At 35.3% G+C, this 24,706-nt stretch overlaps 1 protein-coding gene across 3 annotated transcripts in view; it reads right to left on the reverse strand.

Annotated features, from left to right (window-relative positions):
- Positions 1-7,293: 7,293 nt before the first annotated feature.
- The window catches only part of LOC106081279 (serine/threonine-protein phosphatase 6 regulatory ankyrin repeat subunit A), an 83,773-nt gene continuing 66,360 nt past the window's right edge, over positions 7,294-24,706 (reverse strand). For 2 of the 3 annotated variants that reach the window (XM_013243138.2, XM_059365211.1), the window contains 4 exons: positions 18,158-18,387; positions 10,747-10,875; positions 10,220-10,328; positions 7,294-7,661 (listed from right to left, as the gene is read on the reverse strand). In XM_013243138.2, the coding sequence (XP_013098592.1) occupies positions 7,390-7,661; positions 10,220-10,328; positions 10,747-10,875; positions 18,158-18,387 (740 nt within the window). In that variant the 3' untranslated portion in view covers positions 7,294-7,389. Of the gene's footprint in view, positions 7,662-10,219; positions 10,329-10,746; positions 10,876-18,157; positions 18,388-18,694; positions 18,907-24,706 lie in introns of all 3 variants that reach the window. The other variant, XM_059365210.1, reaches the window with a different exon arrangement.

The following is a 24,706-nucleotide window of genomic DNA, read 5'->3' on the forward strand; positions in this document are numbered from 1 at the left end:
GATAATTGCTAAAACATCATCCTTAAGATGGTGATAATAGTTATGGAGATGGCAATGATGATAGTTGACGGATATGGATATTTCAGTCAACAGTAAGCTCCATCAAAATCTGATCTGTTGAAAATGGGCAGAAGATCAGAGTGAAGTAAACCACCATATTTCGCGTTTGTTAGGTTAGGTTGAAAGGAGGATGCCGATATAAATCCGCCCCATGCCACTATGGACGTACATCTAAGCCAGTAATCGGCTTGTTCTGCGTTCCTTATACCAAAAAGTAAACTCGAAAAAGAAAATCTAAGTCAGAAATTCAATGCTACTTCTCCCGTACATCGGTTGAAATTGTCCTTACCATCCCATCTCATTAGGGAGAAAAAGGAGAAAAACCCAACACCTCGGGTATGTATGTAATCCACCTTTCATCAAAATCCGGTGAAAAATGCACAACTTATGCCCCATAGCAGCTATATCGAAATATGTTCCGATGAACCAAATACTAATAAGTCAAGTCATTGTTCAATTGTGTATGAAAAAATATTGGTCTTTTTAGTAGCTATATTTAAAAATAAACCGATCTGAACCATATACGACACGGATGTCGAAAAAAATAACATAAGTCACTGTGTCTAATTTCAGTGAGACTTTAAATCGAGATATCGGTCTATAAGGAAGCTATATACAAATCTGGACCGATTTAGGCCAAGTTGCAGAAAAATGTCGAAGGGCTTTGCTTAATTTCGGCGACAAATTACAATAAATGCGCCTTTTATGGGTCCAAAACCTTAAATCGAGAGATCGGTCCATTTAGCAGCTATTTCCAAATCTGGACCGATCTGATTCAAAGTGATGAATAAAATTGAAGAGCCTAACACAACTCACTGTTCCAAATTTCGGCGACATCAGACGATGTCGCCCAGAATCTTAAATCGAGAGAACGGTGTATATGGCAACTATATGAAAATCTTGGTCGATCTAGGCCAAATTGCAGTAATATGTCGAGGGGCTTAAATTAGCTCACTGTCACAAATTTTGAGAAATCGGTCTACATGGCAGCTATGTCCAAATCTGGACCGATCTGGGCTAAATTGAAGAAGGACATCGAAGGTCCTAACACAAATTTCAGCAAAATCTGATAATTAATGTGGCTTTTATGGGTCTAAGACCCTAAATCGGCCGATCGGTCTATATGGGGGCTATATCAAGATATATTCCGATATAGCCCATCTTCGAACTTAACCTGCTTATGGACAAAAAAAAGAATCTGTTCAAAATTTTAGCTCAGTATCTCTATTTTAAAAGTCTGTAGCGTGATTTCAACAGACAGATGGCGGACATGACTAGATCGTCTTAGATTTTTACGCTGATCAAGAATATATATACTTTATAGGGTCGGAAATGGATATTTCGATGTCATTCGACGGAATAACTAAATGAATATACCCCATATCCTAGGGTGGTGGCTATAAAAATATCACTACCAAGCTCTCGAAATTACTGACACAGATAAAGCTGCTCTATATATAAATCCCTTACTTTTATTCAAATCTATTTAAATGAAAAGTTAAAATGTTGCTTATTTGCAGCAGTGACATTTGTCAGTCTACCACCATGAAAAATTGTGGAGTTTTTGCAAACACTGTCTTTGAGTCATTACATTCTTTGGTCCGTGGCTATGCTTAACTCTTTCATAGACAAATAAAAGGTGAAAGGAAATGTATAGTCACCTTAAAATTTGTTCAAAAAAGCTCTAACAGATGGAAGAAATGTAAAACTCTCAGTTGTTAATATGTGAGTGCGCAAGTAACACAGGCGACATAAAACGCAGAGTATTTGAGTTGTATGTTTCTTAATTTTGAAAAAAATAAACGATTCAATGTTTTTTTCATAAAAACTATAATAAATGAGGAACAATCCAATTTTAAAGTCTTTAAAACAAGCTAGAAAGTGCCCAAATAAAAAGGGCAACATCAATGGTAAACTTTGGAAATGCTTTTAAACCAAATGACTTTAATCATATACCTTAGTTGGAAAAGCTTACGTTCCACAGGATTGGAATCTTATGTGCTTTTACTATACAATGTGCGTACATTGACACATTGTATAGTGAAAGCATAGACTCATAACAATATGTTCGAAAAAGTTTTACCAGATGGGGGAAGAGTTAAATTCTCAACCGCTAATATGTGAGTGCGCAAGGATCCGGGGCGACATGGAACGGAGTACTTTTGAGTTATTTTATTAACATTCATAGATTCTTAGTCTACACCATTCCTTTGTCTATGGTGGGTAGTAGCAAAAGTTGTAGCAGAATGTAAAACATTTTCATTAAATATAAAAAATTTTCAAAATCTACCCCGAATTCTGATATAGTTGTAATATAATGTATGTTCTGGCCGGTATTGGCTATTATTCTCACACTGATAATCCAATATTAAAGAAGTTTAACGCATGAAAGTTTGTAAAGAATTTCATTTTTCAACAACATTGCAATCCCGGAGTGAACATCAGAAAAAATTTCGGCGGTGGTTATATCCTTACAAATGCTGGCGGCATCTCTAATAAGTGGTATCGCTAAGCCTCACGCTATTCGGACTCGGCATAAAAGAGCAGGCCCCATATCATTAAGCTATAATTGTCTAGGTCTGCACTCATTGATATGAAAGAAGTATCCCCTCTTTTCCAAACAATAGATAATTGATAAGAATTTAGCTAAATTGGATAAGAATTGTACCCTATAGGGGCTCAATAATTAAAATCAGGATATTGGTTTATATTGGAGCTATATCAGGTTATGGATTCAAACCATCATTGCCACGTGGGTTAAAGGTCAAAGGAAAAGTCGAAGAGCAAAATTTCAGCCAAATCAGACAAGAACTGGGAACTACATCAAGTTTTAGACCGATTCAGCTCTTCTTGGCTCGTATTTTGGAGGTCATAATGAGAAGTCACTGTTCAAAATTTGAGCCAAATCGGGTAAGAAATGCGCCCTCGGTTTATATGGCAGCTGCATCAAAATATAGACCGATATAGGCCATTTACAATCCCAACCAACCTACATTAACAGGAAGTTCTTGTGTACAGTTTCAAGCACCTTGCTTTACTCCTTCCAAAGTTAGCGTACTTCCAACAAACAGACAGACGGACATTGCTAGATCGGCTTAAAAAATCATTACGACCAAGAATATATCTACCTTATGGGGCCTTAGACCAATATTTCGATGTGTTAAAAACGAAATAATAAAAACACTTTAAAAACATTAACGATATTTTACGGTTTTTATACCCTCCTCCATAGGCTTGGGGTATGCTAATTTCGACACTCCGTTTGTAACACCTCGAAATATTCGTCTAAAATCCCATAATATATATATTTTTGATCCATTGCAGGATATTCTTGATCGTCATGACATTTTAAGTCGATCTAACTATGTCCGTCTTCCGTCATTTACTTGTTACATACTAAATTCTGATATAGAACTCAGTACCACTTCTAGGGAATGTTTTTGACGTAGTGTAGGTCGGTTGGGATTGTAAATGGGCCGTATAGGTCAATATTTGGAAATAGCTTCTATATAAACCGATCTCCGATATTGACTTGATCTTGAGCTTCTGGAGGGCGCTATTCTTACCCGATTTGGCTAAAATTATGTACTATAACGTTTTTATGACGTTCAGTAGATGTGCCAAGAATGGTTCGAATATATCAAAAACCTGATAGAGCTCCCATATAAACCGACCTCTTGATTATACTTCTTGAAACTATAGAGAGTGCAAATATAGCCTCATTCCACACCCTGATATAGCTCCTATACAAACCGATCTCTCGAATGATCTCGAGCACCTAGATTGCGCTATACTTTTCCAATTTGGCTGCAATTTCGCACAATGACTTCTACTATTACTTCCAACATTCGTACTTCGTATGGTCTGAATAGGTCTTTAACCTGATATAGCTCCCGTATATACCGATCTACTGAATGTACTTATTGAGTCCCTAGAGTGCGCAGTTCTTTCCCGATTTGTCTGACATTTTGCACAATGACTTCAACTTTGACCCACAAAATTAGTGTCAGATATAATCAGTATCGATCCATACCCTGACGTAGCTTCCATTTAACCTTTTTATCGATTTGACTTCTTGATCAACTACGAAATATTATTCTTATCTATTTTTTGCCTACAAAGATATATTGTGCAAAAAACTTGCAAATGCGAGAGTATATAAAATTCGGCCCGGCGGAACTTGTTTTACATTACAATTTGTCAATTTGTTATCAATTACCAATTATCATCAAAATTTTAATTTTTATTGATTACTAACTAAGCCGGGTCCGCTTCGCTGCGCCTTCTTTTACATTATATTTAACAAAATTATCCTTTGAATATTTAATTTCGACAATTAAGAAGCATTAGTGACTAACATAATAAACAAATAAAAGCGTTATAAGTTAGGCTGGGCCGAATCTTATATACCCTCCACCATAGATCGCATTTGCCATAATGGAATGAATGTTGGAGACCACAGTAGAAGTCATTGTGTAAAATTTCAGCCAAATCGAATAAGGATTTTACCCTTTAGGGGCTCAAAAAGTAAAATAGGAAGATCGTTTTATAGGGAAGCTGTATAAGGTTATAGACCGATTCAGACCGTATTTTATACGGGAGAAGCCGTTGTAAAAAATTTCACTCAAATCAGTTATGAACCAATTAAAACCATATTCGGCAGAACTGTTGAAAGTCATAACAAAACACTCCTTGCAAAAGTTCAGCCAAATCGGATAGGAATTGCGACCTCTAAAAGCTCAAGAATGCAAGACCCCAGATCGGTTTATATGGCAAGTATATCAGGTTATGGACCGATTTCACCCATACTTGGCACGGTTGTTGGAAGTCATAACAAAACACCTCATCCAAAATTTCAATCAGATAAGAATTGCGTTCTCTAGTGGCTCAAGAAGTCAAGATTCAAGATCGGTTTATATGGCAGCTATATCAGGTTTGCACCATACTTGGCACAGTTGTTGAAAGTCATGAGGAAACACGTCGTGCAAAATTTCAGCCAAAATGGGGTAGAAATTGCATCCTCTAGAGGCTTAAGAAGTCAAGACCCCAGATCGGTAAATATAGCAGCTATACAAGGTAATGGACCGATTTCAATCATACTCAGCTCAATTGTTGAAAATCATAAAAAAATACCTCATGCAAAATTTCGGCAAAATCGGATAAGAATTGCGCCCTGTAGTGGCTCAAGAAGCATGATCAAAGATCGGTTTATGTGGTAGCTATATCACTTCCAACAACTGTGCTAAGTATAGTTCAAATCGGTTCATAATTTGGCATAGCTGTCATATAAACCGATCACGGATCTTGACGTCGTGAGCCAATAGAGCTCGCAATTATCATCCGATTTGGCTGAAATTTTGCATAAGATGTTTTGTTATGACTTCCAATAACTGTGCTAAGTATGGCATAAATCGGTATAGAACCTGATATAGCTGCCATATAAACCGATCTGGGATTTTGACTTCTTCAGCCTCTAGATGGCAGAATTTTCAACCGATTTGGCAGAAATTTTGTACAACGGCTTCCCTCATGACCTTTAACATACATGTCTATATGGTCTAAATCGATCAATAGCTTGATACATCTCCCATATAAACCAATCTCCCGGTTTTTGCTTCTTGAGCCCCATACAAGGCGCAATTCTTATTCGAATGAACTGGAATATTACACAATGACTTCTACAATAATCAGCATTCATTTATGTTCCGAATCGGACTATAACTTGATATAGCTTCAATAACATAACAGTTCTTATTCAATATTCTTTGTTTGCCTAAAAAGAGATACAGCGCATAGAACTCGACAAATGCGATCCATGGTGGAGGGTATATAAAATTCGGCCCGGCCGAACATAGCTTGCTCTTACTTGTTGAGTCTATAAGGAACACACAAACAAACAAACCAACAAACAAACACAAATTAATTTTTATATATAAGGAGAAGATGAATTACTACAACCTATCTGTAGTAGAAGCAAAAATCCCTATGGTCTGCAATGGGTATTATTTCAAGACTGAATATATTTAGAGCAAAACGTGTGAATGAACGAAACGGGACGTCGCAAACTTGAATTATGGCAATCAACGATTGTTTAGAGTAGCAGGTTTGCCCAAAAAATAATTGCGGATTTTTTAAAAGAAAGTAAATGCATTTTTAATAAAACTTAGAATGAACTTTAATCAAATATACTTTTTTTAGACTTTTTTTCTAAAGCAAGCTAAAAGTAACAGCTGATAACTGACAGAAGAAAGAATGCAATTCAGAGTCACAAGCTGTGAAAAAATTTGTCAACGCCGACTATATGAAAAATCCGCAATTACTTTTTGGGCGACCCAATATATATAAATACATATACAACTCAGTTGTACTACGATATATAAATACACGTATGTATGTATCTTACGTACATTGGAATAGGAGTGTAAACATTTTTCTTCAGATATGATTTTTAATTACATGCATTCGGTTATTCGGGCAAAAGTCAATCGTACCAAAACGAAACCCAAGCAAAATAAAACCATGGAAATTTTCATATATATTACAAAATAATTAATAAATATTTATTGCTCACAATTTTTTTTAAAGAAAATGACATTTATTTAAAAAATGGCCAAAAAGTTCATTATATTTTCCGAGTAATTACAAACTTAGGCTAACAACTTTTTTTTTAATTATTAAAAAATAAGCCTAATTTATTAATAAAAATCTAAAACTTTTAAGTACTTCAAAAACAAAAATCACTAAGAGGGAAATGATGAATTGTTCTTTATGATGATGACAAGAATAACGCTATGAATGATGCCATTGAATAGGAATAAATACCTAAATGACTCTTAATAAGTGGTATTCAATCTCTGTTTACACTTATGTTTAAGACTCTAGATTTAGAATTCCTTTTTGAAACAAACGGACTTCTAGCTACACATTAACTAAAGACTTGTATTCTTTATGGAAAACATGGCGTTTTTGTTGTTGCTCTCTAGTATTGCTGTACAAAAATTTTGTTACACGATCAAAACAAAAACAATTTTTTTTTTTTTTGTTAAAACAAATTATTCGATTACCTAGCTATATGTTTGATTAGGGATAACTTAGATCTAAATGTACAAAAGGGTGATCTTATTGCTAGCTATAAAAAGGATCCTTAAGATATGTGTTATTTAGACCTGGAAAATATTAAATATTCTTATTTAAATTCACTCAAATGAACAAACAAAGAAGAAGAGAAAACAGTTAACTTTTAGAAAAAGGGATTTTTTGTTTCGATTTTGGATAAAGAAAGACACGATCAAATAGTAAGCGAATGATTAGGACTACTGTCTGTCTTAATTAGACATTTGGCTGTGGTTGTGAAACATTATTGCCCACCTGAGCGGGAGGTTGCGATGAGCCCGCACCGCCGCCACTACCGCCTTCGACGGAACCACTTTCAGCATCGGAATCCTTGAGGGAACCTGCATCCTCATCGCCAACCAATGCACGATACTTTTTGGCAATAGCTTCCCAGTCGGCGACGTTCTCGATACGATTTTGATTGGCTGCCGAAAAACTAGTTTGAGATCCCAGCGGAGACAAATGTACCACCGACAATGCCGTGGAATCTGTGGAATAAAATAAAACACATTAAAAGGGCATTCGAATTTTCTCTGAATATGCCAATATTTCATAACAAAATAAACTGCCATACTCAAAAGGCATATGTGATCCATTTCTCTAGTATTCGTGTATTGATTTATTGAATGACATCCTCCATCATAGTCTTAGTCTAAAAACCAATTTATCTGGTTGATATATTTAAAAAAATATATATTATACATATTTTGGCTTAGTTGCAAAAAAAAAAAAATAACAACGAAGAAAAAAGTATACCAAAGATAAGTACGGTTTAACGGAATCTTTTTCTAGAGTGTACAAAATAGAGATTTTATATTCTTGATCGCTACTGTCTTTATGAGTAAAACTATTAAACTGAAACTTTGCGGCCTCCCGATTTTTTGCCATTTAGCTCACAAAATCCGTACTTTTCATCCGAATTCGCACAAATATGTAGCAGTAAATGGTGCTGGAGGCCACCGTAGCGCAGGTTAGCTTGCCCGCCTATGACGCTGAACGACTCGGTTCGAGAACATCAGAACAAATTTTCAGCGGTGGATTCCCCTCCAAATGCTGGCAACATTTGTGAGCTTCTATGCCATGCATAGAAATCATGAAAAAACTTCTCCCCAGAGAGGTGTCGCACTGCGGCACGCCCATTAAAGGCGCATTTATTGTCCGATGTCGCCGATTGGGACAGTGAGTTGTGTTAGGCCCTTCGACATTCTTCTTCAATTTGGCCTATACGGCATATAGCTGCCATATAGACCGATCTCTCGATTTAAGGTTTTGGGCCTATAAAAGGCGCATTTATTGTCCGATTTCGCCGAAATTTGGGGCAGTGAGTTGTGTTAAGCTCTTCGGCATTTTTCTGCAACTTGGCCCAAATCGGTCCAGATTTGGATGTAGCTGCCATATAGACCGATATCTCGATTTAAAGTCTTGCTGCCATAAAAGGTGCATTTATAATCCGATTTCACTGAAATTTTACACAGTGACTTAAGTTAGGCGATTCAACATCTGTGTCGTATATGGTTCAGATCGGTTTGTTTTACGATATAGCTACTAAAAAGAGCAATATTTTGTTATACACAATTGAACAATGACTTGTACTTTTTAGTATTTGGCACAAATCGGAACATATTTCGACATAGCTGCTATGGGGCATAAGGTATGCATTTTCACCGGATTTTGACGAGAGGTGATTTACATATATATCCGATGTGGTGGGTATTCAAAGTTCGGCCCGGCCGAACTTAACGCCTTTTTACTTGTTTAGATTTACAAATCGCAAATTTCCCGAGGAAATAACCGGCGTAAAATTACCATTTATATAAACAAAATGTTTTTGTATATCTGTCCCTCTGTGTATGTTTGATGAAATCACGATGCAGAATTAAGAAAAGAGCTTCAACTTGGTACATTTTTTTGCCATTCTTCATATACAGGTTAGGTATAAAATTGGGCTACATCTTGATATGAGTGCATAGAGGGTGTTTTGTGATATCGATTAAATTTCGGCTGTGATAAGTTGTGTGAGCACTTCTGACATTTGCTCCAAACATCGAACACATTAGTCGATTGTTCAATTTAGTCCCCATTTAGACAGATGAAATAATGGGATACAGTTGCGATTTCTATTCTGAATCATCCTTTACACTTTCTATATAAACCTCATTAGTACCAATTGCACAAGAGAAGCGAAGGGGGCATAAACTCGGCGTCATGCTGCGGACGGTTACCATTCGTATAACGTTTGCAAAAGGTTTGCCAATGCTCACAAAATAGGTTTTATTTAACTTTCAAGATGTCAAATATCTAATTTCCGCTCTGGTTGATATGAGTAGTATGTACATACATATGCGTAGTAGATATACATGTTATATACATGTTGCAAGCGTTGCTCGTTAGTAAGTCTATTCATGATGAAATGTCAAAGCATACTGAGCATCTTTCTCTTTGACACCATGTCTGAAATCCCACGTGATCTGTCAAATACTAATGCATGAAAATCCTAACCTCAAAAAATCACCCTTTATTATAAGTGTAAATAAACTTAACTTTTAGAATGCTATTATGCCTTCATATAAAACTTATATAATTTTTTTTCCATTTAAAGACAGATGTCAATTATAACAACATATTCGCCGAAATTAACTACCTTTTATACAACAGCATCCCATTTTCGGCATATTGTAATACCACACGCTTTGGAAAAAAGGAAAAAAATATTCTATTTTTTGGATGAGTAATGCTAACAACAAATTTTAAAAACGTGAGACTATGGTGGAGGACATCATTTACAAGTTTGCATGTATGCGGTTTCACAACTTATCAGCTGTAAACCATGGCAAATAAGTTTATCAAAAACTTTGTGACTTACAAAAAGTTCATAAAAGCTTTTCTTTATCTTTGATACATATGAACAATTTACTTGGCAAAACATCCAACGAGTACCTTCATATAGGCTCACCAACATTTGGAAATTTTCAAAAGCTATTTTGAGGCGGTGAGCCATGCTGAATTGTTTTGCAAAGTGGGAAGTGTTCATATGCAAATAGCCTACCTTTCTTGATTTTCGAAAGCCATTTGGCACCGGCTTTAGTGCGTGGACTAGCCTGGCGTATTCCCATCATCTGTACCAGACTTGGACGCTTCTTTTTCTTCATGCGAGCCTACATTTTTGTGTTTTTTTTTTGTAATCAATGCAAGAGCGAGACAAGAGACAACAAATAACAGACACAAATGAGTTAAAATATAAAGACACACACAAATGCAAAGAATGGCATTAACTGGTGCATTTCAACAATCATAGAGAGTGCAAAAGGAGATTTTGTGCTGGAGGGGGAGTTCTTAATTTGCTGCGCTTTGTTTGTATCGTTTTAAGCATTAATGGGGGTTGACAAGGTGCCCGAGATCTAAACAGACATGAGTGATGGTTTCAGTGTATAGTTTTTTTCAATGTTGCCAAATTGCTTTAAATGAATTGGGGAAAAGGTCACGCCTCCAGTGCTGGAGTTATTTTTTTTTTTTTTTTTTGAAGTATTGTGAGGTAGAGTTGTAGATTGGGGTTATACACGATCGATATTTTACCTTGACCTTCTCAACGATCCATATAAACCAGGTGGTAACTAAATTAAGCGGCGATGGCGCTGTTGTAGTGCGATGCATGTTGCGTATAAGCTTTGACAAACCGAATTTCCATTCAATATCCGATTGGGCCTATCACATTGATCGATGTCATAGGGCAAAAATTAGAAATGAGACGATGATGATGATGATGTAGCATTCCGTGATCAATGAAATGAGAAAGGAGGGAAAAGAATGTGTATCCAATTAAAGCGTTGTTTTCTTTCCCATTTTTTTTTTTGCTTGTTTTATTGTTGTTTTCAAACTCTCTGCGCTGAAAATGAAAATATCAAATATTGATTAATCTAATATCGCTAACATTTTCTCCCACTTTTAGCGTGATCAGCTTATACGATGACCAGTGGTTTTAGCTACTGTACATACAGCCACTAATTCATTTTCTCTTCCCCTCCAATTGCCATGCTGGGAAAATCCTGGCGATATTAGAATATTCAACTAAACTTAAAATCAATCTGGATTCATGTCTGTTTTAACATTTTTTTTTTTAATATTTCTATAGCATGCAATAACATCTTAAAATCATGCAAAAGTTCAACACATATCCTATGACTAAGAATTTTCTAAGGAACTTCTTTTGTATTTTTTGGTTTTTGACATACACATAAGCTTTAAAACAAAAAGCTTTCTTGGGGCTGCTTTATGGCTTTTTATCTCAGTTAACTAAGGAGAACGCACACATACATACAAAGGACTTTCTGGTAGAAGCAAAACAACAGCTTTGAGCGACAAAAGCATGCTGGCTAAACTAACACAGGGACGCTTCATAGCATTGCTGTTATCTAAAAAAACATTCATATATGACATCCTTAGGACACAATGCATTGTGCCTTAAGGATTCTCATTTTAATTCTGTGAAATCCTGCAAATATTGAGAGTACACCAAAGATGCAAGTCTGGGCAGTAGATGGAACTACACAGAGATACCGAGAGACATAAAAGAGTGTATGCATGTTAATTTTTAAGTTTATCATTAATTATTAAACAAAAAACAGATGTGACTTTTTAACAAGAAAATTGTGTACATGTTAGGGTGTATCGTTACTGCTAGTTATTCTATGTTCACGTTTAATTGTTAATGCTATACACTTCAAAGAAATCCGATGTCAAGTAATAAAAAAAAAAAATCAAAATCTATCGCCAGGTGGAAAAGATGGATAATGACTGGGAAACGTTTACTTATAAAGACAAAAATCAAATGCATTTTTGTAATAGTTTAAGGAATTTATTTCACTGATAAATTTTTAATGAAATGAGATTTTCTTCAAAGATTTTTTCTCTTAAAACAATTACGTGTTTAGAAAAAAAAATTTACGAAATTTATCTTCTATTATTCAAATACATGTCGTAAAGTACATACCTTTATCAACATTGTTAAAGACCCACAGATCCTTCCCAAGTCTATTTTATTCAAGTTTAGATGCTAGATTAGTACTCCACACCACAAGACCTTCCATTTAAGTTCCCTAATAATACCGATGTGTACGTTTGAGGTTTTTTTTTTTTTTTGAAGGTGGAAGGTTCCGACACACTTGATACCAAAAAATAATATACAACACGTTTTCTGCAACATTGGAGTAAAGATTATTTGTGTCTCTGAAACCTTATTTCATTCCTCCGTTTCTAATAACATCTATAATATTGCAAGATATAAGCTGTTAAGGGCTGATAGACAATTTGTCTTAATTTTACCCTTAAGCTTACCAAATTATGAATCCAATATAGAGTTGCTTTCATTGAGCTTATCTTGCAAAACAAACCAGCAATCCTTTTAGGTTATGTATAAAGACACAACAACAACATTCGAACTATGATTGAAGCGCTATCTCTAAAATACAATAATACCATCACCGTTGGAGATTTTAACAGCAACATGATGCTTGACAACAATCTTACTAACATCATCTAAACTCTACGACTATTTTACTACAATATCAATTTACCCATAAATTCTACAAGTACAAATGCAAGTTTACTAGATTTAGTTTTTGTTAAAAGCAAATTTAAAATACTCAGCTATGATATGCTTTGCGCTCCCGGATTTTCAAAACATGATCTTCCGTTTTTTACCCACGATATTTATATTGAAACAAAACCTAAGGAACACACTTCCAGCGAGAAGTGATGTCATGGAAAGTATTTTTGCAATTAAATCTCACGCACTGGGTATCGATGAATCAAAACCTAATTTTATAAAACATATTATACAGAAGCTTGTACCTTATAATACGCATTTGCAAAACAACATGCGAGACGTACCCCAGGTTTCCATTCTCGGCCCTATGTTTTTTACACTTCGTATAAATGACCCTCTCGATGTTCCTAAGACATGTAACATACAAAACCGCCAATATTAGCGATTGTGTTACTAAAACCAACAATGATTTGAAAACGATTTCTGAATGGGCAAATAATAACTGTTTGAATCTTAATCCATCAAAATCTAACCTTAGTGTTATTGGCAAAACTCAAACCTTTCAAACGAACGACGAAATGCGAATATCGGACTCAACAATCGAACGAGTGGAATCTACCTGTAATATGGGTTTAACATTTAATACTAATTTTACATGGACAAACCACATCAATCGAACTTTTGGAAAGAACATGGAAGTCTTAGCATACTACAACTACCAAAACTCTAAGAACTTAGTGTAGCCAATAACAACATCGCACGTTATTTCTTTAATATAACAAGTAGAGAGAAAGAGAGAGAATATCCGAATTCTCGTACCAAATCTTCAACATTCGACAATTTCCTAAATATCAGATGCCTAACACAACTTCATAATGTACAATAATATTATGAAATGAACCACCGTATTTCTACAATCGTTTGCAGTTCACCAGATCCAGTAGAGCCAAGAAACTCATATTACCGGGATTTAAAAGACTCTGTTCCAAACGGCAATTCTACATCAACACATCATGTGTTAGAAAATCGCTTCCCAATTATTTGCAACTGTAGAGCAATATTTCCGCTTTTAAAACTGAGCTTTTTAAATTGTATGCACGATGTACTAAATCGTTCTTAATGTTCATTTAAAATAAAATAATATTTTTTGGATTGTATTTTTTTCATTTTTTTTTTTAATCATTATTATTATATAACTTTTAAATTGTGTTTTTTGTAATGATCGATTATACCTTATAATTCTAGTACAGTCAATAATAAGATCTTTAATCTTGTTGTACTTGAAATGCCATTAATAAACAAACGTACTCTACTCTCACAGGGTCCAATTTTGTCCCAATCAGCCTACATATCCACATTCAATTTAGCAAAATAACTGATTTATTTACAATTTGAAAATTAACATTGTTTAAGAAACCGTTAACAGCATAGAAAACAAAATATTGGTTTTCTAAAACAGACCTGATCACCCTATGCAGAACTACCAAATGTGGACTTTTTTCTTAAAATAGTTTGAAATGCAAGACCCCCAGGATCTATTTTGGCGACATTTTCTTTAAATGATTAGCAAATACATACTTCGCATTATATCCCCTCTAGGTTTCTTTATTACAGATTTTCTGAAAAATTGTAACGACCACAGAGGCCACACAACATTCTGGCTTCGAAATCTAATGAAGCAGCTTGCTGGCTATAGATTTAATTCTGTAGTCTTATGATTTCAAAATGTCAATCAGAACAACATTTTGTACGAAGGAGATATCAGGTTCTGTGACGCATGCGTTGAGCAGAGGTTAGCATATCCGCCTATGACGCTGAAGGTCTGGGTTCGAATCCTGGCGAGAACATCAGAAAAATTTCCAGCGGTAGTTATCCCCCTCCTAATGCTGGCGACATTAGGGAGGTGCCATTCTATGTAAAAACTTCTCCTCTAAGAGAAAAGTTTGTTTCGGCCAGCACTTAGTAATATGTGAGAAGTTTACCGCTGTTCCTTAGTGGAATATTTCTGGCCAAATATCCAAAATGTTGATCACACCATTCTTATCATAGTGGTTAGAGTGGCCCATTGGAAGCTGTTGTCATAAAAACCATTAGGGACCAGAGGTAAACTTCTCACATATGTAGTTATGCATGTATGCCCAGCACTGCTACAGGGTCATACACCCATTTTTCGAACGCTTTCATCAAATTTGACACATCTTGTATTCCTACTAAAACATAAAAGGTTTATTTCCGGTGAATGGAGAATATATTAGGAGATTAATTTTAATGGAGAGAGCGGAAAAATATGCAATTTTTGTTTATAGCCCGATTTTGACCAAAATTTGTATTTAGACATAAATTGATGTAAGAAAACTTTAGTGCTGTTCTGAAATATGCATTTTTTATGCAAATTGTAGGAGCCAAAGCAGATAAGTTTAGAATCTTGAATAAGGTAACGGTTAGGTTTAAAAGTACTTTTTTGGATGTCAATGTCCTCCTTAAACCCGATTTCTTCCAATTGTATCGTGAGGACCTAAAACATTCATAATTGTATCGATCACCCGATGTAGAGCCTTATGCCTATAAAAAAACACATGTTTTGCCCGAATTCGCTGCAATTTGGCACAAAGAGTTGTATTAAGATCCTTGATAATGGTGTCAAATATGGTTCAGATCGGTCTTAGGCCCATCAAAACCGCACTTACTACCACATTTCGCTGAAATTTGACACAGCGAGATCTATTAGGTCCATAACTATAAACGAGTGTGATCAAGTTCGCTATTTATTTGCATAAAACTGCCAAATACAACGATCTCTTGAGTTAAAGTTTTGGGCTCATAATCAGCACATTTATTACCCGATTTCACTGAAATTTTAAATCTTGAATTGTGTTACGGTCCTTGACACTTGACACGTGCTGAATATGGTCCGCATCGGTCGATGTCTTAATAAACCCCCCTGTATTGAGCGATCGTACGACGCACAGTGTTGCCATTTTTAAACATCTTGGACATAATTCGGAAATTTTCGAACGGATAGAGATATGTGCACGAAACTATGCATAGTCAATGTTGAGGCGTTTTCCAATGAGTATGTAAAATTTAAAGACCCTAGTTGGTCCAGAGACTGACACGAGGAGTTAGTTACCTTCGGCATGTCAAATTTGGAATTGCTTGCAAACAGTCATTTATGTGCCGATGGCTTGATTCTTTCTTTAAAAGACAGAAAAAACATTTTGAAAAGTCTGGATCTCTAACGGTTTGTTAGTTATTGGACTTAAACATTTCATTTCCAAATTTTAGTCCAGGTAAACCAATTGAAACATTGGTTACAAAGTTTCTACGAGTTTCCAACGAAAATTGGTGCAGATTGTCCTTTCCTACCAGAGATAGTCTGTTGGAAACTCCGACGAGTATAACATACATTTCCGATGCATAATACATGCGTCAAGAACGTCATAAACCTAGCCAAAAAAGTAGTTTTTGACAGAATTGAAAAATAATTAGGAAATCGCACTATCAGTTTCAACTTTTGTGAATTTATGAATATGACAACTGGTTGCATAGGTTAGAACGTGCTCCTATAACAAAAAAACGCCTCTCTTCCAATCCTGGCTAGAACATCAACCACCTATTTTTAAATTTATTCTCCCTAACTAATATATACTGGCGGTATTTGTAAACATTTAAACGTGGTCAAAATGCTCCGGAAGGCAAAGCGCTGATTATAAATAGATATGAAATAAAAACTTTTTTATCAAATTTAAAATTTTGTATAAGCGCTATAGCTAAAGCAACAAATATAAATAAATGATATGTTGTCGAAACTAAACAAGAAGCGGAGAAATTTCTAGGTTTATGACGTTTACTTCTTTTTATAGGTTTTATTACAAGTATTTGACGTTTACAACTTGTTGACAGTCGAAAGCCTAAAAAACCGACATACCGACCATCTCTGCTTCTTACCAAAAATTATTATTCCTTCATAACCAACAATTTTCTAAAATATTCAATATTTTATGTGTGTCCTTTTTTATATTTTTCAGAAGACTAAATTTAGAAGTAAAGATTACTGCACAAGCACCGATTTGAACAACTTATATATATGTTAAGGGAGTCCTATAATTAATCATTTATAGAAAAAAAAATTGTTTCCTCAAATTGCAAAGCAGCGATTTCCAAGTTCTTAACACATTAAAGTAACCCCACATCTCTCATTTTATTATTTCAGTTTGCACCCTCTTTTGGTATAATTCTTACATTAATTATTTAATGCACCATTTTATCTATAAGCTGTGGAAAACCCATGATGATATCTCTAATCGTTTCGAGTTTATTTAGACGTCATTTAAAAAAAAATAATTCATATTTATGTTGCTTGTCTGATAGGGCGAAGATCGTTAAATTTTAAAATTTTTGTTTGTTTTTTTTTTAATTTGTTTTGCGATTTTAACCCATGTTTGGAATTTTTCCGTGCACTTTTTTATTGCAATAGTCCTCGGTAATACTATTTTAAATATGTTTAATACATGTATAAAAGTTGTAACGTTCTCCCCCTAATTTTTTGCCCAACTAATTACTATTATTCGCAAATGCGCCTTTTTGGATCCAAAACCATAAATCAGGAAGTCGGTGTTTATCTCAACTATATGCAAATATGGACCGGTTTGAATCAAACTTGGCACAAATGTTGAGGAAAGTAATGTTTCTCACTGTTTAAAACTGCAGAGAAATCGATTTAAAAATGTGCCTTATATGGGCCGAAAACATTTTATAAGGAAATCGGTCCAAATGGCAGTTATATAAATGATCTTAATGGTTCAAAAACTGGATCCCATATTGTGATTTCAAATATCCTTAATTTAATCCACATATTGTGCCAATCCTACGTTAGTTTGGGGTGCAGCTGGATCTCAAACTTATTTACCAGATTCATGTTTTGAGTTAAAGGTGCAAGCAAAAATTCGCTTAAATCAATTCACCTATCTTCGATAGCAAGCGTTTTTGATGTCAACAAATATACAAAAAATATGAAATATGAAAAAAACATGCAAACATATGCATATCGTTCTCTTAATGTAAAGTCGATGAAACGAATTCCTTTGTTTTCAAAATTTGTTTCCAATGTTCCAAAAATGTGTTCCAGAAATGTGATTTTTTTGCATGGCATGGATTTTTTTACGTTTTAGGACTTGAGGGACTCAAGGATTGATGCTCCATCTAATTATGACAATTTGAGTATATATGATTTTAACAATTTTACACGATACACCCTAATGTACACAATAAGAAGGTTCCTTAGCTGTTTTATATACAAAAATTAACTTTATCTTAACCTGAAAAGAGAGCTCATATAGATGGATGTATATTTATAATAATATTTAAGACAGCTGGCTTACAAATAACTCGACCGTAATATATTCGTTCATTAGAATTGGTTAGATGGCAACGATATACTACCTGTATCCGTTGGTATGTATCGGACATCATAGCAATAAGGAGATTGATAAGCACCACCACCGACACCAACATATAGACACCGAACACTATTTTGAACAGATACTCCACCCAGTAGGGTTGAGAGGGCGGGTTTGCACTATTGATTTTGTCAACTTGTGTCTGTTCGGTCGTCGTTTGACCAAACACGGCAAAGAATAATAACTCAAAAGAATGAATCGGATGCATGCGCACTGTGGTGAGGCGTCCATGTAAAGGCGTTTCATTTCATTGCAACAGTGGAGGGTATAGAAGGAGACCACAGTGTACACACATGCGAAACAAACGGAAATCACATGGCGTTGAACAAAAATAAAAAGGTAGTCGCGCCCTCACAAATGTCCACACGACCCAGGTGTGGCAATGATGATGTCCCATTTCATGTTCACGCGGCAGAGCAAACGTTGTCCAATCGAGTGTTCGTTTATTTCGGTGATAGGATGCCCGAGGAGTAAAAAAAAACCAAAAAAAGAGGAAATGCATTAGTTTTTCAATACCAACCTGTATGCGTTGATAAGTATCCGACATCATGGCTATCAGGAGATTAATGAGAACAACCACAGACACCAGCAGATAGATGCCAAAGACAAACTTAAATAGGACTTCCGTCCATTCAGGCCGCAAGTGGCGCATGGGGTTTATGTCCACAGTTGTCGTTTGACCAAACACAGCGAAGAATAGACGCTCGAATGCCAAGAACGGGGTCATAGGTCCTGCATTTTTGTTTGTTTAGCCGGTTTGGTTGTGTGTGTATGTTAGCGCGCCATTGGCATTCGATGAATGCGAGGGGGAGGAGTGAAATGGTTTAATTTTAGTACGGGCTTAACTTTTATGCGAATAGGGGGTTAGAAACATCACTTGGTGCTATACCTTTGGCTTTGCTTTTCTTGATTGGTTTTTGTTTTAGTTTCATGTGCTAATTAGATGGTGTGGAAAGCGTCAAAAGCCAGAATTGAGTTATCATTTTGTTATCTTAGAACGAGTAGACATAGACACACATATAATTTTTGGTTTCTTCTTTAAAAACACCAACATGCTTGACTTCTATATATTTTCATATGTAATTGACATCAAAAAATTAAAATCAAAAGACAAAAGATAGAGAATAACTTCAAAAACATGCACAAAAGTAAAATTGACAGAGAAACAGCCAGACAAATAAAAATTAAAAATAATTATACATGTATGATAGTGCACTCATTTGAGATTAGTTTCGAATTCATCTTTTTTGCGGAAAAAACATACCCATTAGAGCTTATTTCTTTCCTCCAATATATAATTTTAAGAAGAATTATATTGTGCTAGTATTTTGATGTAGACCGATAATTTCAATGTGTTAAGCTTGTAAAATTATTAAAAAAATGGGCATGCTCTCGGGGAAAGTTATGGCAAAGAGTTTTATATATTTAACACTTGAAAGACCAAGGTGGTCAAAATGACTGGTACACATTAGTGTAGGAGGTAAGCGTAAAAATTTAAATATAGGGTTCTCCAATAGGGACTTGACAACATTGAATGTAATTTTTAAAAACACTTTTACACTAATCATCGAACTGTCACTCAATTTATTCCGTAAACTCAACATTGTCAACATGTTAAAGTATACGAATGAACAAGGTCTGCAAATCATAAAAATTTACTACCGAAATTCGAAGGCAATTTGGTGTGGTTTGCATGCTGGCGTCATTGGGACACACTTCTTCGTCGAGGTTACCGTGAATGGCCAACGGTTCCACACCATGATCACTGCATATTTTTGGCCTCAGCTGGAAGATATTGAGCGATTTATCAAAGAGTGAGTTTGATGAGTCAAGTCCTTATTGGAAATCCTTGTCTACAAAATCTCAAAAAATTTAGTTTCTTTAATAAAATAATATATATATATATATATATAAATAAATATTTTATTTCTACTTTATCTCTTACTAGTCGTTTTAACTAGTTGGTCTTTCTAGTGTTTCGAAAAATTTCGAAAATGTATCCTTCAATGAGTTTGATGGATTACCCTCATTCAATATGTCAAAAAATTTACCCAAACTCTTTTAATTTTTCCTCTCAATTTTTATGGATAATTTTGATTAAGCTAAAACTTTTTGCGATACAAAATCAATGTTGACCAGTTTTACCCCAGATAATTAACCCATAAATATAACAAAAAAGTCAATTCAAAATAAAATATTGCACACAAAATTGTTATCGTAAATTTCAGAATTAATACACATATACAAAATCACTTAACTTATGTAGACCACTTCAATAAAAATTCTTAAACTATCAAAATCAGTGATGGGCACACTTACACAGTCGAAAATACTAAAATGCGTTTGTATTACGGGCAGTATAAGCCCAAGGGTCAACTCAGGGTAGTAGCTATGTAGAATGACAACAATACGTCAAAAATTTCTTTTGGCATAAGAATAGCAAATTTCTGGGCAAAATTTTAAGTGGTGAATGTTATCTTGCTTTGAAATTCATCTCAAGACTATAAAAACAAAATTGGATGTTTTGTAGATTAATGTTTCCTTAAAAAATTTGTTGACGGAAATACCTAAAATTCTCAAACCATAAGTCGAGCGATTTTTTTTGGACGACTTAATACACTACCAGCGTTTAAACTTATTTTGTAAACAATTTTCCTTTTTATACCCTCCACCATAGGATGGGAGGTATACTAATTTCGTCATTCTGTTTGTAACTACTCGAAATATTCGTCTGAGATCCCATAAAGAATATATATATTCTTGATCGTCGCGAAATTTTATGTCGATCTAGCCATGCCCGTCCGTCTGTCTGTCGAAAGCACGCTAACTTCCGAAGGAGTAAAGCTAGCCGCTTGAAATTTTTGCACAAATACTTCTTATTAGTGTAGGTCGGTTGGTATTGCAAATGGGTCATATTGGTCCATGTTTTGATATAGCTGTCATATAAACCGATCTTTGGCCTTGACTTCTTGAGCCTCTAGAGTGCGCAATTCTTATCCGATTGGAATGAAATTTTGCACGACGTGTTTTGTTATGATATCCAACAACTATGCCAAGTATGGTTCAGATCGGTTCATAACCTCATATAGCTGCCACATAAACCGATCTTGGGTCTTGACTTCTTGAGTCCCTAGAGGTCGCAATTCTTATCCGATTTGAATGAATTTTTGCACGAAGTATTATGTTATGATATCCAACAATTGTGCCAAGTATGGTTCAAATCAGTCCATAACCTGATATACCTGTCATATAAACAGATCTGGGGACTTGACTTCTTGAGCTTCTAGAAGGCGCAATTCTTATCCGATTTGGCTGAAATATTGCATGACGTTTTTATACCCTCCACCATAAGATGGGGGGTATACTAATTTCGTCATTCTGTTTGTAACTACTCGAAATATTCGTCTGAGACCCCATAAAGTATATATATTCTTGATCGTCGTGACATTTTATGTCGATCTAGCCATGTCCGTCCGTCTGTCTGTCGAAAGCACGCTAACTTCCGAAGGAGTAAAGCTAGCCGCTTGAAATTTTGCACAAATACTTCTTATTAGTGTAGGTCGGCTGGTATTGTAAATGGGCCATATCGGTCCATGTTTTGATACAGCTGCCATATAAACCGATCTTGGGTCTTGACTTCTTGAGCCTCTAGAGTGCGCAATTCTTATCCGATTGAATTGAAATTTTGCACGACGTGTTTTGTTATTATATCCAACAACTGTGCCAAGTATGGTTGAAATTGGTCCATAACCTGATATAGCTGTCATATAAACAGATCTGGGGATTTGACTTCTTGAGCTTTTAGAGGGCGCAATTCCTATCCGATTTGGCTGAAATTTTGCATGACGTATTTTATTTTTACTTTCAACAACTGTGTCAAATAAGGTTCAAATCGGTTCATAACCTGATATAGCTGCCATATAAACCGATCTGGGATCTTGACCCCTAGAGGTCGCAATTATTATCCGATATGCCTGAAATTTTGTACGACGGATCCTCTCATGGCCATCAACAAACGTGTTTATTATGGTCTGAATCGGTCTATAGCCCGATACAGATCCCATATAAATCGTTCTCTCTATTTTACTTCGTGAGCCCCAATGGGCCCAATTCTTATACGAATTGGCTGAAATTTTACCCAGGTCTCCAACATATAATTTAATTGTGGTCCGAACCGGACCATATCTTGATATCGTTTTAATAGCAGAGCAACTTTTTTCTTATATCCTTTTTTGCCTGAGAAGAGATGCCGGGAAAAGAACTCGACAAATGCGATCCATGGTGGAGGGTATACATATAAGATTCGGCCCGGCCGAACTTAGCACGCTTTTACTTGTTTTGGCTGAAATTTCCCCACTAGATGAAAATTTCAGCCGATTCTGATCAAAATTGTGGCCTCCAGGAGCATCGAATTTTATTTGAAAGCTCAAAGATTAAGGATTTACTTTTTATGCCCACCACCATAGGATCGGGGTATACTATATAAGTCCATCTAGCCATAGCCGCCCGTCTGTGGGAACCACGATATCGGTCGAACGCGTAAAGCCTATCAAATTTTAAACTGAAAGATCTTGCTGATGTACACTCATAGAAAAAGTTTTGTGAAAACAGCAAACACTTACTGCTGTATATTAGTATTTATTTTGCTGCTATTATAGCAGTAGTTCTGCTGTTACAGCAGTAGTGCTGCGATTTCAGACCAGCAGGCTGATTGCTGAAAAATTACTTGTTTGTTGAAAATGACTGCTGCCTAGTTACGATCCCCTTCGTAACTAACCTTAGAAGGAAAATAAAATACAAATGCGTTTCTTAGTGAATTTTTATAATCACTAGTGAATGTATTCTCTCCATAATCTTTTTTCTTTAAATTTAGAAACAAAAGGCCACATCATTCATGTAAAAATTAGTAGAGCATTAACAAAAAATGCGAGCGAGCTCCGCCACATTTCGAAATGTATACCAATAGATCGATCAGTTAGCTTCTTTACGGTAATATTCCATAAATTAAAATCATCTCTTTCAACAAAATTTCTGAAAAAAATAAAGTAATCAAAACAAGCAACAGGGAAAGCTTAAAAAATAGCATAACAATTTTTTCAATAGATTTTTGCAAATTTTGTTTGCTGATTTAGCTGACCAAAAAGTTTGCTAAAATAGCTAACAATCGTTGGGATTGTAAATGAACCATACGAGTTCAGATATGGATATAGCTCCACATAAATTGGTCATTTAATTTAACTTGTTGCTCAACAAATTTAATTTAACTTGTTGCTCATCAAAATTGCTATTATTATCCGATGGAGCTGAAATTTTGCAGATAGTATTCTGTCACTTCAAACGAGCATGCCAAATATGATCCAAATTGGTGTATAACATGATATAGATCCCATTTAAACCGATCCACCGATTTGAGATCTTGACCAGGTAGAAGTCGCAATTGTCATCCGATCAGACTAAAATACACGAAGTATTTTGTTATGACTTCAAACATCCGTGGTAAGGATGGTCTATATCGGACTTTAGAATGATATGTCTCCCATATAAACCGATCTCCCGATTTGACATCTTAGGAACCTGGAGCACGCAATTGTTATGCGATTTGGCTCAAATCAATTTTTTTTATTTTGCTCATAGTGTTTTATTATGACTTCAAACATACATGATAAGTATTGTTCAAAACGGTCTATCACCTATTAGTCTTCTGCTGCCCCTAGAAGCTTTCATTTTTGTCTGATTTGGCAGAAATTCGATACTTAAATTACACTTATGTCCTTCAGCTCAGTTCATTTTAGTAAATTTTTACTAAAAAATTTTTACTGGGTACGCAAGATTCGACCCGGCCGAACATACCATATCTTTACTTGGTATTATTATTTTTTATTATTTCGAACGGAGTGAATTGTGTTAGAGTCCTCGACGTCTTTAGTCAAGCAATGCAATTCTGTATGCAGAGTTGCATTTTAGCAACGCGATGCTCAAAACCAAAGCTCAGTTTTGGCTTTGGTTTTGGAGTTTTTGTTGAAATACCAAGCTGAGAAAGTGAAAATATGTATTTATATATTGACTTGACTAACAGTGTGTTACCTCTAAATGCCTTTATATAAATCATATATGATCTTTTTAGTCGAAGAGACCGCTCAGAGGGTTTCTGGTCGTTTAGTATATAAGATATACTCCATTCTTAAAATCTTTAAGACCGATGTTCCCATGGAAATTTTGGGAGCAGTTTTCTTCGAATGTGGATGTAAAAATCGTTTTCTGCTCCCAAATACCTTTCATTTGAGCCACATATTGGCATGGTCGCTAAATTGGGGTAGCCAGACTCTTTCACCCGCAAGTAGATATCAGATTCGAACCCCACTCTCAAATACCTTTTATTTCAGCCCCAAATAGCAAAGGTTAGTAATTACTTCCTATTTGGAGGATGTTATGCGGAAAGTACAGTCCCTAGATATTTGGTCCCGAATGAAGATGTCAAATTCGAGCCCCATATTGTCAAAGTCGGCAAATATGAAAAACTGGCCCTAAAAAA

The sequence above is a fragment of the Stomoxys calcitrans genome, chromosome 3 (assembly GCF_963082655.1).
Source record: "Stomoxys calcitrans chromosome 3, idStoCalc2.1, whole genome shotgun sequence".
NCBI lineage: Eukaryota > Metazoa > Arthropoda > Insecta > Diptera > Muscidae > Stomoxys > Stomoxys calcitrans.